This window comes from Frankliniella occidentalis, unplaced genomic scaffold, assembly GCF_000697945.3.
Source record: "Frankliniella occidentalis isolate FOCC.00 unplaced genomic scaffold, Focc_3.1 Scaffold6, whole genome shotgun sequence".
In the NCBI taxonomy this organism is placed as follows: Eukaryota; Metazoa; Arthropoda; class Insecta; order Thysanoptera; family Thripidae; genus Frankliniella; species Frankliniella occidentalis.
The window spans coordinates 462983-477327 of record NW_026267136.1 but is presented as its reverse complement, the minus strand read 5'-3'; the positions used below and the strand labels follow the sequence as shown (position 1 = coordinate 477327).

The 14345-nt window shown below is 43.7% G+C and overlaps 2 protein-coding genes across 4 annotated transcripts in view; one reads left to right on the top strand and one right to left on the bottom strand.

Moving 5' to 3' along the window:
• The first annotated feature begins 77 nt into the window (after positions 1–77).
• LOC113201693 (uncharacterized) lies at positions 78–9269 on the top strand. 3 transcript variants are annotated; one of them, XM_026415519.2, is made up of 18 exons: positions 78–421; positions 658–757; positions 835–964; positions 1283–1396; positions 1481–1683; positions 1759–1955; positions 2025–2203; positions 2276–2416; positions 2506–2759; positions 2847–3035; positions 3124–3363; positions 3443–3571; positions 3669–4076; positions 4168–4262; positions 5592–5731; positions 7662–7718; positions 7801–7842; positions 7923–9269. In XM_026415519.2, exons 2-18 carry the CDS (start codon positions 662–664, stop codon positions 8384–8386), a joined length of 3078 nt encoding a protein of 1025 aa, XP_026271304.1. In that variant the 5' UTR covers positions 78–421; positions 658–661; the 3' UTR covers positions 8387–9269. The 3 variants fall into 3 exon arrangements, 2 of the variants coding, with proteins under 2 accessions (XP_026271304.1, XP_026271305.1); XR_008011525.1 differs by lacking the exon at positions 5592–5731 and having other exon boundaries at positions 7923–7972; XM_026415520.2 differs by lacking the exon at positions 78–421 and having other exon boundaries at positions 658–761; positions 1266–1396.
• A 192-nt stretch (positions 9270–9461) lies between these two features.
• Positions 9462–14345, bottom strand: part of LOC113201694 (PDZ domain-containing protein GIPC3) — a 31733-nt gene continuing 26849 nt past the window's right edge. The window contains exons 2-6 of the mRNA XM_026415521.2: positions 11555–11651; positions 11181–11453; positions 10960–11066; positions 10795–10876; positions 9462–10686 (exon numbers count right to left, since the gene is read on the bottom strand). Coding sequence (XP_026271306.1) covers positions 10523–10686; positions 10795–10876; positions 10960–11066; positions 11181–11453; positions 11555–11651 — 723 coding nt within the window. The 3' untranslated portion in view covers positions 9462–10522. The remainder of the gene's footprint in view (positions 10687–10794; positions 10877–10959; positions 11067–11180; positions 11454–11554; positions 11652–14345) is intronic.

The window sequence follows — 14345 nt, the reverse complement described above, 5'->3', positions numbered from 1 at the left end:
AGACTATAGTAACGTCAGTCAATGCACTATACCACTACGAGACGAAAGGGGGAGGGGAGGGGGAGGCCTTCGCGCATGCGCATTGAGTATTTTCATTTTCGTGTTTTCGACTGATGATGTTGATACACCATAAAATAATAAATATTCTATAAGAAATATTAAAGAAGAGCAATTCAGAACATCCGATTCTTGTCAAAAATTATCGATAAGAAATTGTGCCAGCATCGACCGTGGTTTACCCATGGAGCGAGGCGGAATATTTCTAAACGCCACCTGGTGCATTGGTCTGTGCTCCAACAATCTGATCTTTGATCCATGAATGATTTGTGCTTGTTTCAGCACGAATCCTATGTGTTTCGACACTTTCGTGTATGCGAAATGATCGAGGATGCTTTCTTCACCAAATTTAATTGCAAGAAAGGTAACGGGAAGGAAATTATTGAGTCGCTCTTTGCAATAGTAAAATCAGGTTTCCTAGCCTAAAATATTAACTTTCTACCCATTATTTCATTCATCACTCAATTTATTTTTGATAAACTCATCCAAAATCTCGTTTTACTGATTTTTCTTCGTATGAATTTACTTGTTTTAAGATTGTGCCTGTGGATATTAGCAATTGAATGCATTTTAATGTAACCAATTTTGTTCTTTGTCCAGGGGTATGCTGACATTGAGTAGGATATCTCTTCCTAGTTTTGCCCCAAATGCTATGTTAAAAGCGAATGAGCAAATCAATAGAGCACCTCCATTCATGAGGGTGTGTAAGTGTGTCATAACATGGCAAGTTGACTATGACCTTGTATTTTGGCACTGACAGATTTTGTCACATCTCAGGTTGGTTTCCCCTCGAAAATAACTTCCACTGATATACACACAGCTGAATTTGAAATCAACAACGTTTCAATATCAGCACGCAACTTATTGACTAAAGGTGTCATCCAAGACGAAATTAGCGCCTACTCAGGTTGGTGTTCACAATTAATCTGCAACATAAATCTAAATTTCAAACATTTTTTTTTTATTTTTCTAAATTTTGAAGCCAGAAGTTTATGTAGGTTTTGCCAATGTCACATTTTTGAAAGGAATGAAAGAACACATTCTATGCTGCTTCTTGTAGTTTTAGGCAACTTGGTTTATGAATTTCAATCTTCAAATTACAGTCTCAACAAATAGCTCTGGCAATGAGCAAATGTTTTTCTTCCCTAACTGCGTTATTTGAAGCAGCCTACTTAGAGTAATTATTTGCAATTATTTTCGATTATTAGCATCTCTATGAATATAGGGGCTGCAGTTTCAACTCGAGGACGATATCTAAATCCTGAGGAAATTCCTAACCAAAGTGGTGAACGTGCTTTGTATCTTTTCGTACAGGGTCCGTCAAAATCCAGTATAAATTGTAAGTTTTTAAAATATCAATCTACTTACTAAATCATTGGTTTTCTTAGTCGTAAGTATTCTGATAGACTTACATTTTTTGCAGTGGCTCTAGAAAGAATAGAATTAGTTGTGATGAACCACAGCATTCAAAATGGGCCCCCACCTTCACAACCACGGCAATCTCGTTTTAAAATGGGACCACCACCAACAAGCTTACCCCCACCATCCATCTTAACAGCACAATTTACATCAGTTCCTCCACCAATGATTAACCTGCCTTCACAGATTCAAAGTCCCACAATTGCTGTGAGTTTAAAAAATAGTGCATGTACTTAACTTTTAAATCTTTATTTTTCTGTGAATTCTTTGGTTTTCTTTTAGGAAAAGGTTATTACTGGAATGGATAGTGCACCCAGTTCGTTTGACTTGCGTAACAAACTACTTGGGGTGGGAGGAGCTAATTTACAATACATGCGCAATGAAACTGGTGCCATGGTTACTTTGCGAGGCAAAGGCTCAGGCTTCATTGAACCTTCATCAGGGACTGAATCACTGGAACCCCTCCATTTCTACATTGAGTAAGTTGAAATTGCTTCATTAGTGAAAATCTTGATACTCATTGTACTAACTCCTAATTACTTTTCTAGACATCCTCGCCCCGATGGAGTTCGAGAAGCTCGCACCTTAGCTATCAACCTTATAGAGACTTTGCAGCAAGAACTACAGCAGCAGCAACAACAACAACAACAGCAGCAGCAGCAGCAACAGCAGCAGCAGCAGCAGCAGCAACAGCAACAGCACCAGCACTTATTGGCCTTTCAACAGGGTAAAATATTTTCTTAAACTTTGAAACAAAGAAGGTGTCATGAATTAAATTTTATAAATAATGAAATTTTAGGTGCGTTGCAAACTGTTCAACTTGGATCGGTTGGGCAAACTGGTTTGCTTACCCTACCTCATGAGATGCTGCAACAAGCTGGTCTTGTCACAACATCTATTGGAAATATAAATGTGCCGACTATTCTGACACAGCAGCACGGTAGAGTACAATTATTATCATGAATGTAACCTTTTAATTTTCCTGAACTGATCTGATATTTATTTAGTGCTCTCTTTCTAAATATGCAGTTGGACCTTTGGTTGTGCCACCACCACCACTTAGTGTGCCTCCACCAAACATTGTGCAGCCCCAACAGATTCAACAGCAACAGCTTATTCAAGCCCAAGTGCAGCAGCAGGTGCAGCTGCCTCCTCCTGGTGTGCATATTCCCACTCAACAGGGTCCCTTGGTTCCACCTCAACAGCAGCAATCTCAGCCTCCACAGCAGTCATCTCAGCCACAGCATGTTTTGCACCAAGTCCACCATTTACCTAGTACCCAGGTTTGTTTAGAATGCTGTCATCTATGCTGTTGTATTCAAGAGTCTTCTTTTCTTTGACTGCTCTTTTCTTTCTTTTGGCTCCCTTAGTTTCATCTAGCTCCTACAAATCAACAGCCACCTCAAATTCAACAGCACTTGCTTGCCCAACCGCCTCCTCCTATTCAGCAGGTATTATTAAGTCAAGCTCCTCCTACTGTGACTAGTCAGGCCCAAACTCAGCAAGTACTAGGTCTATTCCATCAACCACCTCCACAAACACCCCAACAAACACAGCATGTAAGATAGCCTAACTAATTTGTGTTTTTATTCCAAATCTTCTCATTTGGTTTGTTGTAATTCATACCTGATTCAATTTGTTTTTCAGTCCCTGTATGTCCAAGCAGGCCTACCACTTCTTCACCAGCCACCACCCATGGTGAATGCACAGTTACAGTTTCAGATTCCACCCCAACCAACACAAGGTTCCCACCAACAACAGATAATATCAGTTCCTCCCCCACCTCCTCCTCCTCCACAGCAAGCTCAAACACAAACATCTCAAGCCAATCAGCAAGTTCAAGCAAATTTCATCTCTCAGTCTGTGCCAATGCACTACACACTACAGGTATACTCTTTATTCTCATAAAAAATTATGCTTCCTTCATTTAAAACTGTTTGCAGTTAAAAGTATTGAGTATTCTCAGTTTCAGCAAGCAAATCCCTCAAGCTCTACTGCCTCCTTGATTCAGACACCCCCTCATCAGTCTCTTCTTGACCATCAGCATGCTCAACAAATGCAACAGCAGTCACAGTCTCAATCAAATCAAATTCAGGTATGATATTGTGTACCTGCAGTGCTTGCCATGCCCTATTCCCTTTTTCTCTTGTGCTTATTTTTAATGTGATCCTTTCTCTCTTTTAAATACGCAGGGTGGGTTTGTTATGACAACCCAAGGATCGCAGTCTCTAGTCCAAGTTCCTCCACCTGTTCAAATGCATCATGGTGGCATTGTACCACCTCATCTACAGCCACCTCAGCAACAAGCCCCAGTAGCTGTTCCCCTACCTGTCCCAGCACCGGCACCTCCACATTCTTCGGCTCAGGTTTCATCTGCTATGCACACCCACACCACCTACCAGCCAGGAATCATGACTCAATCTGGGATGCCTATTCATCAGCAACAACTACCCCCTCACCTGCAGCACATGCAGTATCAACTACCCCCTGGTAGGCAGAGTCCAATGCATGGTCAAACTGCACCTCATGGACCTTCTTCTCCAGCTTCACAGCAATCACAGAAAGATCCCAAAAGTCCAAGTTGTCAAGAGAATGGACAGGTAAATAAACTTCTAATGGCTAATCTACGATTTTCTTATTTAAAACAACTTTTAAAAGTTTTAAAGTTTTTTCTTTACTTTTCAATGGCAGGTAACACGGCAAGGTGCTACACAAAATCAATCAAACAACCAGCAGCATCAGGAAAGAAGACCTTCACCTCAACCTCATCAAAGACAGGGGATTGGGTGAGTGCTGTAATTTTAATAATGAATTTGTGCCGATTTGTACTTTGAATCTTTACAGGTTGTTTTCCGTGTGGTGAAATTAATTAAATTTTGTCATCAGTTTGGTGGTGGTTTAAATTTAGTGTAACTGAAAATATTTTGTGGAGTCTGTCACTAATGAGCTTACACCCAAACAGGATTCCTCTTCATCACAACTCTCAGACTAAAATTTAAAGTATCACTGTCCCTTGCCAATACCTTTAAGTTGGAGGGCTATTTTTTTTCCCTTCCAGGTTACATTAAGGGCTTAATCTGATATTCTAATCAAAGAAAATGAAACTCTTAGTAACTTTAAACCTCAAAAATTATGTATATGCCATTCTTATCTCCCATAGGTTTTTTGAGCTACTTTTTCTGTCAGCAATCCTAAGGTGTTCAAAGGACATCAACAATAGTGCCTTTCTTTTATATTTGTTACACTTAACCCTCTCAACATTTTTGTTTTTAAATTTAAAAATAAGAAACACTAAAACTACATTTTCAAAAGATTACTACAGTATGAGGGAAGGAAGATAGAGAAATTGTATTTTGTCTCATGACCCCCTCACAAAGTGCGTACATTGTTCACTTGGGACTTCTAAAATTTTGAGTTGCCTTGACTTTGGGAGTTGGTTATTCTTTTCAATTGAGATTGACAGGGTATAACAACTTCAAATTAGGAAATTAATTTTGCTCAGTTTTTATTTTATTTTTGGTTTTGCTAGCCTATTGTTTTTGTGTTTCTTTTCTTCCTCAAAATTACTTCTCTTTATTTTTGAGCATTAATGTCATTGAGAAGTTTGTATCTATGTTACATTACATTTCTTTATCTAGATGGTCGAGGAAGCAATGTCTTCTTTGCTGTAAAGTATTTGAACATTTAACATGAGTTTGTATGCCAGTATTGGAATATGACCTCTTTTTGATATTTTGGTACAGCCTTATTTAAAATGAGCATGTTTTAATCAAAACTGATATCTTATCTATCTATCTCTTTTCTTTCAAATTTATCTTAACTCAAACAGTCATACATACATTTGGAACATTTATCTTTCACTTTAGCGCTATTTTCGAGAGCTGTACTCATACCAATTGTAATTCAAGATTTGGCTGTAAGTTTGCTCTTTCAGACCAATTACAGCAACTGCCATGGTGATGAAGCATCTTAACTAGCAGTTTTATAATTTGTTTCCTTTAATTTAAATTTTACTATTTTGTTCAACATCTGCTATGTTCTGGGTATCAGATGCAGCTGGCGACATTTGTTAAATCGAACCATGTTTCCTATCTCACTGTTTTGTCCATATCTAGTATTGAGGAGCTGATTCAGATGAACCATCAGCAACGACAGCAGCTAAGTGTTGAGCCGGGAAGCGCCCAAAACGGCCGGCAAGGCCCCGCGCCCCGCGACAAGACGGTGATGCAGCAACCTTCGTCTGCCATTGGTCAAGGTTGGTAATGTGGCATAATGACCTGCAACCAATTAAAGCTCTTGCCCTGATTTTCAGTGGTTACTACTTGCGGTTGATAGTGCCCAGAGTTAGGGGCGATATATAAGCATGTTACAGATAAGCCTGCTGGAACTAGGGTTACTTTTTTTTGTAAACAAATATACTCTTTGGTTTAGGGGTTGGTAACCCTAATGGTATCAAGGTATCAAGCTAGCAGCCCAAATCTGGTATCTTCAAGAGTCAGCCCTGAGTTTTGAAAACCCAGCCAGGTCATCCCCATGAAGTAGAGAAAATTTTCTGCTGTCGCATGTTTTTTTTAATTTTACATTGGACAGCATCAACACTAAGAAGCATCTGAATGCGCCTGCACGGACAGAAAATGTGTTACCTCTCCTTCATGGATGTTGTCCCCATCCTTTTTTTTTATTAATCCTATTATTTATCTATGCAGGAAACCAGTGATATTTTGGTGTCATTGGGATTGTAAATCTTGTATTGTATAGGACTTCGATCATCTGGTGTATTGTACATTCCAATGTGTTTGGTCCCTAAGAGATAGTCAGTGAGGCCTTTGGTGTGCCGTTTGTAGATCCAATGTCTAGTGATCAAAACACACAAAGTGAACTAAAGGTCCTGCTATCCCATCATTACAGTACCTCCCCTTGATGAAGGAATTCAGCATCTCAGACTTCAGTTTCCACCTCTACTTAGAAAGCTTTTCAGATTGTCGCTGGAACAGACCATATATACACATCTATTATTAACATTAATTGGTTAAAAGTTGTCTTGCCCCTCACACTCCACTCCTTGTACTGTGAGCTCTCCCAGAAGTCTGACGTGAACAATATTGCTGCTTGTGCCACTGCTGCTGCTGCTGCTGCCACTCATTTTGCGAAGACTTGATTTTACTGGCTGCTGTAAAAGATATGCAACACTTGGCTACAAGGTTTAATTAGCTGCTGAGCCTTCAGCGGTTTTGGCTCCTTGTCGGTATTTGTTTGTATTGCATAACCTGAACTATCCTCCAGGCTGTGTGGTCGGCATTCTATATCAGGATACCAAGAACGGATTTTGTTTCTATTATGTACTTTAAGTTACAATGCGTGAAAGAATGAAAAAATATAGTCCAGCACAAAGTGTATTGTCTTGCTGTCTATGTTCTAAGAAAATCAAGTAAATATACTCCAGATCTGTTGTAAAAGTTAAGACTTTCGGCAAAATGTAGACAGATATTTCTATTATGGTTTTCTGATATTCTATGTACTTTACAGCAAAAAACAAACAAAGAACATTGTGGTTTGAGATATGAGAGATAATGTTTCATATTACAAGACTGTTTAAGAGATTAATATCATGTCAAAAGATCAACTTTGTCATCACAACTGAAAAATACATTAAGTTCCAGTAAAACATGAACATACAAACCAGTTTCATACTGTCTAATCTTGTTTTTGTTGTGGTGACAAATTAAATTTTAATGTGTAGATGTTTTATTGTTATCTTTAGTTGTGCATGCATCCTAGTACATATCTTCACGCTTTCTATTTTGGTAAAGAAATATTATTTAATCTCAGTGTGCAAGTTCAATTTGGAAAGTGGACAAGATGTTTTTGGCCAGTTTACATGTTTCTCAGCATTTTGAGAAACATCATGACTGGAGATGAGAAGATATAACCATTTTTGTAAGGAAATTTAGAGGAAGAAGGCCGAGGTCTGCTGTTGTTTTGATTTATGTGTGCTCAAGATGAAAGTTGTTTCTTAAGTCATGATATATTTCAAAAAATTAATTGCTAATGTAAACTACTTACCTCTATAAACTAGTCCATCGTTTCTTTATTAATTATTTATAGAGCACACAATTCAGAAACAACAATACACCTCACCCTTTGATTCCAAATTGTCTAAATGTAAATATTTGATACTTTTTCAGATAATTGGTCTGATGCAAGTGGAAATCCAAACCAAGACTCTCAAAATCAAGGAAAAGGTTAGTAACTAATGTTTGTTCAGAACTTTTTATAGAGTGGAAACATGATACCTATTATAATGTTTCAATTTTACCTTTCCAGGTGACAAAAGCAGTGAAGATCGCGATGGAAAATCGTCCATCGGTGTGTGATCCTGATACATTGTACACATTTCAAACTTTGCCACAAGAATATATTGAATTAATTATAAAATTGTGTTGCAGGCTCTTATGATGAAATCCACGGCCGAGAACGGGACAGAGAACGAGACAGGGAAAGACAGCGAGACCTTGACCGCAGGGACTCCCGGGAAAGGGAACCTGGTCCCTTTGGACGCGGCCGAGCTGGCAGTCGAGGCATGAGCAACGACGAACGTGAGCGAGAGAGAGAGCGAGAACGGGAACGCGAGCGAGAACTAGAACGACCCACCTTCAATCACTACCAGTCCAAGCCCCAGCTCTATAACCCCAACCTTCCCTTTCATATGCACGCCCCACCCCCACCGCCGCCACCTGCCGGAGGAGGACCAGGGCCGGGCGGGCCAGGTCAGAACGCCTCGGGGCAAGGCCAGTCTCAATCGGCCCAGGCAAACCCAGCGTTATCTTACCAACAGTACCCCCAGCAGGCATACTCGCAGGGCTACTATCAGGGGTGGGGGCTTAACCCTTATGCATGGATGGGTCAATGAAAAAGGGTGCTAATTGATTTTGCACACAAATCAAAACTTTGCCAAATGCCACAACTCTCTGCTTGTGATACAAGTATCTCAACCAAATGGCTTGGTAGTTAAATGGCTATTTATTAAAGGCTCACTTTGATGTTGAATAATGAGCACATGAAGAATAGCACCCTTTGTGTTAGTGGTTCTGAAACAATATTTATTTCTGTGATGTCTCTTTAGTAAGTTGTAAGGAATTGAATTTCCTTTGATAAACCGTGAATACCAAAGCAAATAATCATGCAGAGCTGCTATAGGCGGTTGTTTAACTTGTAAGATCATTGTTAATATCATTGACTATACTACTGTATATGTTTTATATTGTGCCATGAACTGTTGTTTGCACTCAACAAATCTATAGAATCACTGTGATTGTTGATCTATAAGTATTGTTATCTCACAAGTTGTACTGATCTAATTCCAATGCGTTGTTTATTCATCAACGATTCAGCTACAAATTTGTTGCAAACTAAATTCTTATTAGTACTGCTACAAGCAGCATGGTCCTCCCAACTTGTGAATAAATTCTCTAGTTTTTATCAATTAACATTTTCCTTTTTTTTTATAATTGTGATAAAGTGTCTAGAAAAATCTCTGGCATAGATCCCATTTTCCACCCTTTTTTTCTGTTAGATTGCTCATTAAGACAGACTAGATGTAAAAATCTTATGTTTTTTGATTAGTACCTAGTTACATACCTGTTCTTTTCCAAGAGCATGTAGCATGTTTCTCTGTTTCCTATGTAATCATTATGATGTAGTTTGAAGCAAATCATTCTCACGAAATTCAGTTACAGTTTGATCTTAAATTTGTTGGTGACTGTGATAAAATGAATAAATGTTTAGAAAATGAAGTTATGCCTTTTATTTTTGACCAGGTTAAGTTTTGTCAAGTTTCCTAAGAAATTAAATCCCCTTAGGAGTCGAAGGCAAGCTGCTCATTTTGGAGTCAATGTGGATGAGCTTCTGAGAAATCTTGCATTGTCCCCTAATATTCTCAATGTCAGATTACATTACTTTGGGTCAGGCTATAAATTATAAATATGTCATTAATCAAACAATTTATTATGTACAAATCATTTAACACTCAAAGACTTTCTGTACATCCTTTGGTCACCCTGAATAATAACATTTCCTCTCTTGAACTGTTATCATCATCTTGCAATAAACACTATCTACATTATTAACATGGAATGTTTATAAGTATGGCTGGATTCAAAATGTTTACTGCATGCTTACATCCAAACTTGTCCTTGTAATCTCTAATTCACAGATTTAATTATTCATTACAAAGTAAACATAAGGAGGACTAAAAGGACTGGTGCATTACTTAAAGTAATGACTATGTGGTGGCAAAATAATTGCTACCGCTATTGGGACTTTAAAATAGAATGGCTAATTTTTAAAAATAAGCTAGTACAGTGAGGTATTCACTCTACTTCTAATTGTAAGATGGCAGCATAACTGATCCAAATGCATGCAACTCAATCAAATCCATGGTACAAATGCATTATACTTTTATTTAATGGTGTTTTCATTTAATATAAAAACAAATCTGAACTCGAAGCTTTCAGTCATTTTGTACTGTCCATAGGAAAGTCACCTGCTCAGTTCAATTAGATATTTTTAATTTTGTCTCTTCATTTAACATTAATAAACACCAAAAATTTGATCACTTTTCACTTTTTCTGTAACACTAGCACAACAAGCTGCACAGCTCATCAAGTATTTTAAAAAGAACAAGTGAAAATCAAGCTTTGAACAATACATACAAGAGGCTTCACTATAGCAGCTAAAAGTATAATTAAACCCACTGAAGTTCCGCTGTGTTGGAACAGTAATTTAAATTAAATGGCACTTTTGTAACAAAGTCAGAATAATTAACTTAATCAAAGAACACAACATAAATAACACACATTACCGATTCTGGTCAACCAGAATTCAAAATTTTCCAGAGCCCTTCTCCTTTGGTTTGACATTTTTGTGCTTTCCCTCATTGTAGGACACTGCAAGGATATCTGGCCGATGTGTCTCTTTAAGACCGCAATTTCTATTGGTATCAACCCTTACAAGTATTCACACAGGCGTCGTGCCTGCAGGCCTATCCCTACTTTGGCTTAAGTCTTCCATCTCTAGCATCCGTTATCACTCCCCACAGTTCGATGATAAAGTCATCAGGTAAGCCTAACTCTTCGAGGTCCGAGTTGTCGACAGCCTCAGCGAAGTCCATGCTGTTCGTCTTGCCCTCCGCCTTTTCCCAGAGTTGTGTTGCTGAACGAAAAAGAAAAATTGTTATTAACTCAGTCTAATAATGAAAAAAAAAAAAAAGGTTTATTTTTTAGGGGAACGCGGGAGTGCGCTCTTTTTATTGTTTCTCACCTAGTTCCGTGTCGTTGATGCCCATAAAGTTCTCCAATAGACCGTTGATATGGTCTATAGCTGCCTGCATGGATGCATCAGGCTAGAAAAAGAAATTAATGTCAATGATTCCCGCTGAGTCTGCTATGGAAGGCGGGGCACATGTTTTCTTAAGACGTGTCTCACCATTTCTTCGATTTGAGCGCCGCCGTTTCCCCGCAGCCGAAGGGTCTCCTTCCCACTACCGTAGTTTCCCTTCCCTTGGCGAGGTCCTGATCGAGGTCCAATATTGGCTGGAACAATAGGGGTGGGCGTTATCATAGTTGTATCGAAAATATTCTGGAAAGGGGGAAGTCGGAAGTCGTCGTTACACCAATTTTATTTTGACGGCGTTTGAGCATACTTACAAAAGCCGGCCTTCAGGGGCTCCACGAGCCTAAGGGTGAAGGTGGCGCCCTTGGGGATCTCCTTGAGCATGCGGGCCACCTCGAAGTGCCGCCGCCCCACGACAGACACCCGGTCGATCTTCTCGATGTGGTCGCCGACCTGGATGTACTGCACCGAGTCAATGATGCTGCCCTCCTTGATGCGCTTGATGAAGGCGTAGCCCGACCCGTTGTCCGTGATGGTCAGCCCCAGCGCTTCCTCCGTCTTGGTGATCTCGATCTCCTTCGGCCGGCCTGTCGAACACACCGAGGGGCTCCATCACATTGCGGCGGACAGGTTGCAGGCAGACTGTACCCAAACTCGTCACATTCGTGCGAAAAGAAAACAAAAATACCTTTCCTGTGTACGAAAATGAAGTCGTCCAGTCCGATCTGGCCGCCGAGCAGTTTGGTCATGTCCACTTTGTGCGTGTTGAGCGTGCAGAACAGGATCTGGAACAGAAACGGGGGAGACACGGGTCCGGTCAGAGGAGAGAAACATGAAAAGGGAAAGGACGAACCGAAACGAGCTCATGCCGCACCACAGAGGAGCCACAGAGCGCCTGCGATCCGATAGGGTGGGCAGCGCCGCTCGGCACCCGTGCGCTGCTGGACTGCCTACCCGCTGAGACACAGGCGCTCTGCAGGCCGACGGTAGCGGGGCGGGGTGGGGCGGGGCGGGGCGGGGGTAAGGGGGACAAGCAGGTGAAATGAACATCAACCAGACCCGGGGATTGTGCCCCAATAGCTCCCATCCCCGACACACACCGGAGGCTTCCACGGCGTCCGCTAGCCAATTAGCAATTTGGGGGGAGGGGGGGGAGGGTCGCGTCGCGAGGCGACAAGGAAGAATGCGTGTCTCTGCTGATGAGAGGTGGCCGGCACTAGCATAACGGAAACAGGATCGGCTACATCGGTGCTCCCCTCCCCCCTCCCTCTCCACTTTCCCCCAGTGCGATCGGCTCCGCCGACCGACCGGCATCGGGGCCACAGCGCCGCCCCCCATGACAACGCATGCGATGATATATTTGTCCCAAACAGATGTTGATAGAAATTGAGAGACTTGGAATATTTGCTAGCGATAGTGCATCATGAGATAAGCGATGTGCAGGGCAATGAAGAGCCGTGCGGGGCGGGCCGCGGGCAGCGGCGCTGCCACGGGCCACGCCTCTTTAAAGCCTGTCATGAGGACGCACGCCACGAGTCACAATGGGGCCCGATCGCTGATCGTAGGAGCAGCAGCTCTTTCTCGTAACAGGAGATTAAAATAGCCGCCTATCAGGGAGAGAAACCATACCCTCAGTCCACGGCCGCAGCTACACTGGAAAAAAGAAGGGGGGGGGGGATATGACTGCAGTCATGATCATTAACATTTTGAAGGTGCTTTCATAGTGCCTTTAGAAAATCACCGACGCGCCTAAGAGAACGGAAATTTCCACAGTTTTAGGGCAATTTTTGTGACTTTCCGTCCTATGGCCGTGTTAAACTTTTCGTGGCGCAAATCTCAGTTTCTTACTGGTCCCTTGCCCTGTCTTTGGGTCTCCAATGTCAGCATGCATTCTCTGATGACTGTCCATCGACTGTGTTCACGATGTCAACGATGTGGTGGGCGGGTAAGGGGGGATGCAGTGCGTTCAGGACTACTTATCATTACAAGTACTTTCACCCCCCCCCCCCTCTCCCCCTTTTCCGCTACCCAACCGACCCTACCTTTGCATACAATACGTGCAGTCGAGCCGCGGGCGCCGGAGGGGCCCTTCTCCTGCTTCCTCGAGCGCCGCGGGGCCCCATTTTTAGGCAGATTCATTATTTTGCCTCAAAATTAAACCAGCCCGTCGCTCCCTCTGGTCACGCGCCCGGCGATGATTGTCCCCAAGGCGATCCATGTAGGTAAGCGGCGCGACGTTCCGAGAACTGGATTTGCTGCATTGCGCAGCACTGGAGGAGGGGCGGGGGGCAGTGGCAGCTGGTGACGGACTGCTGGCGAAGAAGAAGCTAGCTCAGCTCTGAGAGCTCGCCGCGGCCGCGCAGCTGGGCTAGCCTGTGTGGGGGAGGCCAGGGCCGGGGGCCGGGGGCCGCGAACCGCCGGGTCACGCACGCATGCCGAGCCTGACCGGCCCATGTGGACCATAAGCACCGCCGCCGCCGGGCTCCCCGTGGGAACTGGGAACGGCCCACGGCCTACGGTGGGGCGGAAACATCTCCAAACCGCATCTCTCGTCTTCTCTTCGCGTTTGCCGCGCGTGCGTGATCATAGAAGACCCCCCCCCCCTCTCCTTGTGCGCGCGCGCGTACACACACACACACACACAGACCCACGGTACAGGGCCATCGGAGGAGCAGGCAGGCGTGGGTAAAAGCCAAACAGACAGACAGCACAAGGGAGACTCAAAATTAGATACAAAAACGTTGGTTGGTAAGATCGCTGTCTGTCTTGCCTGGGCAAGGCCGCGGCCACAGCCAAAGGTCCGGCGAGACCGAGGGCGAGACACATACCAGACTCTGGGACCCGATAGGCCAACGGCTGGGGGCTGGGGTCTTTATTGAGGCCTTCCTGAGACAGGGCACGGCCGCGCCTCGGCCGCGCCGGAGTGGCCCCACGCCTGGCTGAGTAGCATGGGCTCCATGGGCGCGTGCCAAGGAAGAGGGAGAGGGGAAGGGGGGGGGGGGGGGCTGCATGGCTGGCAAGCAGTGCCCTATGCCCCACGGCACTGCTCCAGGCGGTGGCGCAGGCTCCAGGCAGAGAGGGAGAGAGAGAGGGGGGGGGGGGACTCCACCTGGAACCGCTATCCGACCCATACTAGGTCGCCGATCGCTTCTTCGCCATGCTTCTCAACTCTTTCTCGCCCAGCGAGCGGCAGCGGCAGCGCCGGCGGCCAACCAGCGAGAGCGAGACACAGCCAACTCGACTGTGAGCGACCTTCCCTTCCTCTTCGCGGAGGACATGGCATCATAGAGACCGCCCGGCCAGAGACTGGCGGCGCGGCAACAAGACGTCTCTTTAGCACCCTTCAAACGCCTCCGCGCCTCCGCTGACATCGCCTCCCCTCGACAGGCGTGACGCGGCGCGAGGCCTAACGGAAGTCTCGCCTCCCCGTGATTCCCCGCGGATGCCCGGGAGGGAGAGGGCACACTCCCTCCCCCCCC

Excerpts from the sequence above, each read along its gene's own strand:
- LOC113201693 (XM_026415519.2), top strand. The coding sequence starts at position 662 with ATGCTGACATTGAGTAGGATATCTCTTCCTAGTTTTGCCCCAAATGCT. Across the intron at positions 2,417-2,505 it reads TATTCTGACACAGCAGCACG|TTGGACCTTTGGTTGTGCCA; the intron begins GTAGAGTACAAT and ends CTAAATATGCAG. Across the intron at positions 7,843-7,922 it reads CGATGGAAAATCGTCCATCG|GCTCTTATGATGAAATCCAC; the intron begins GTGTGTGATCCT and ends ATTGTGTTGCAG.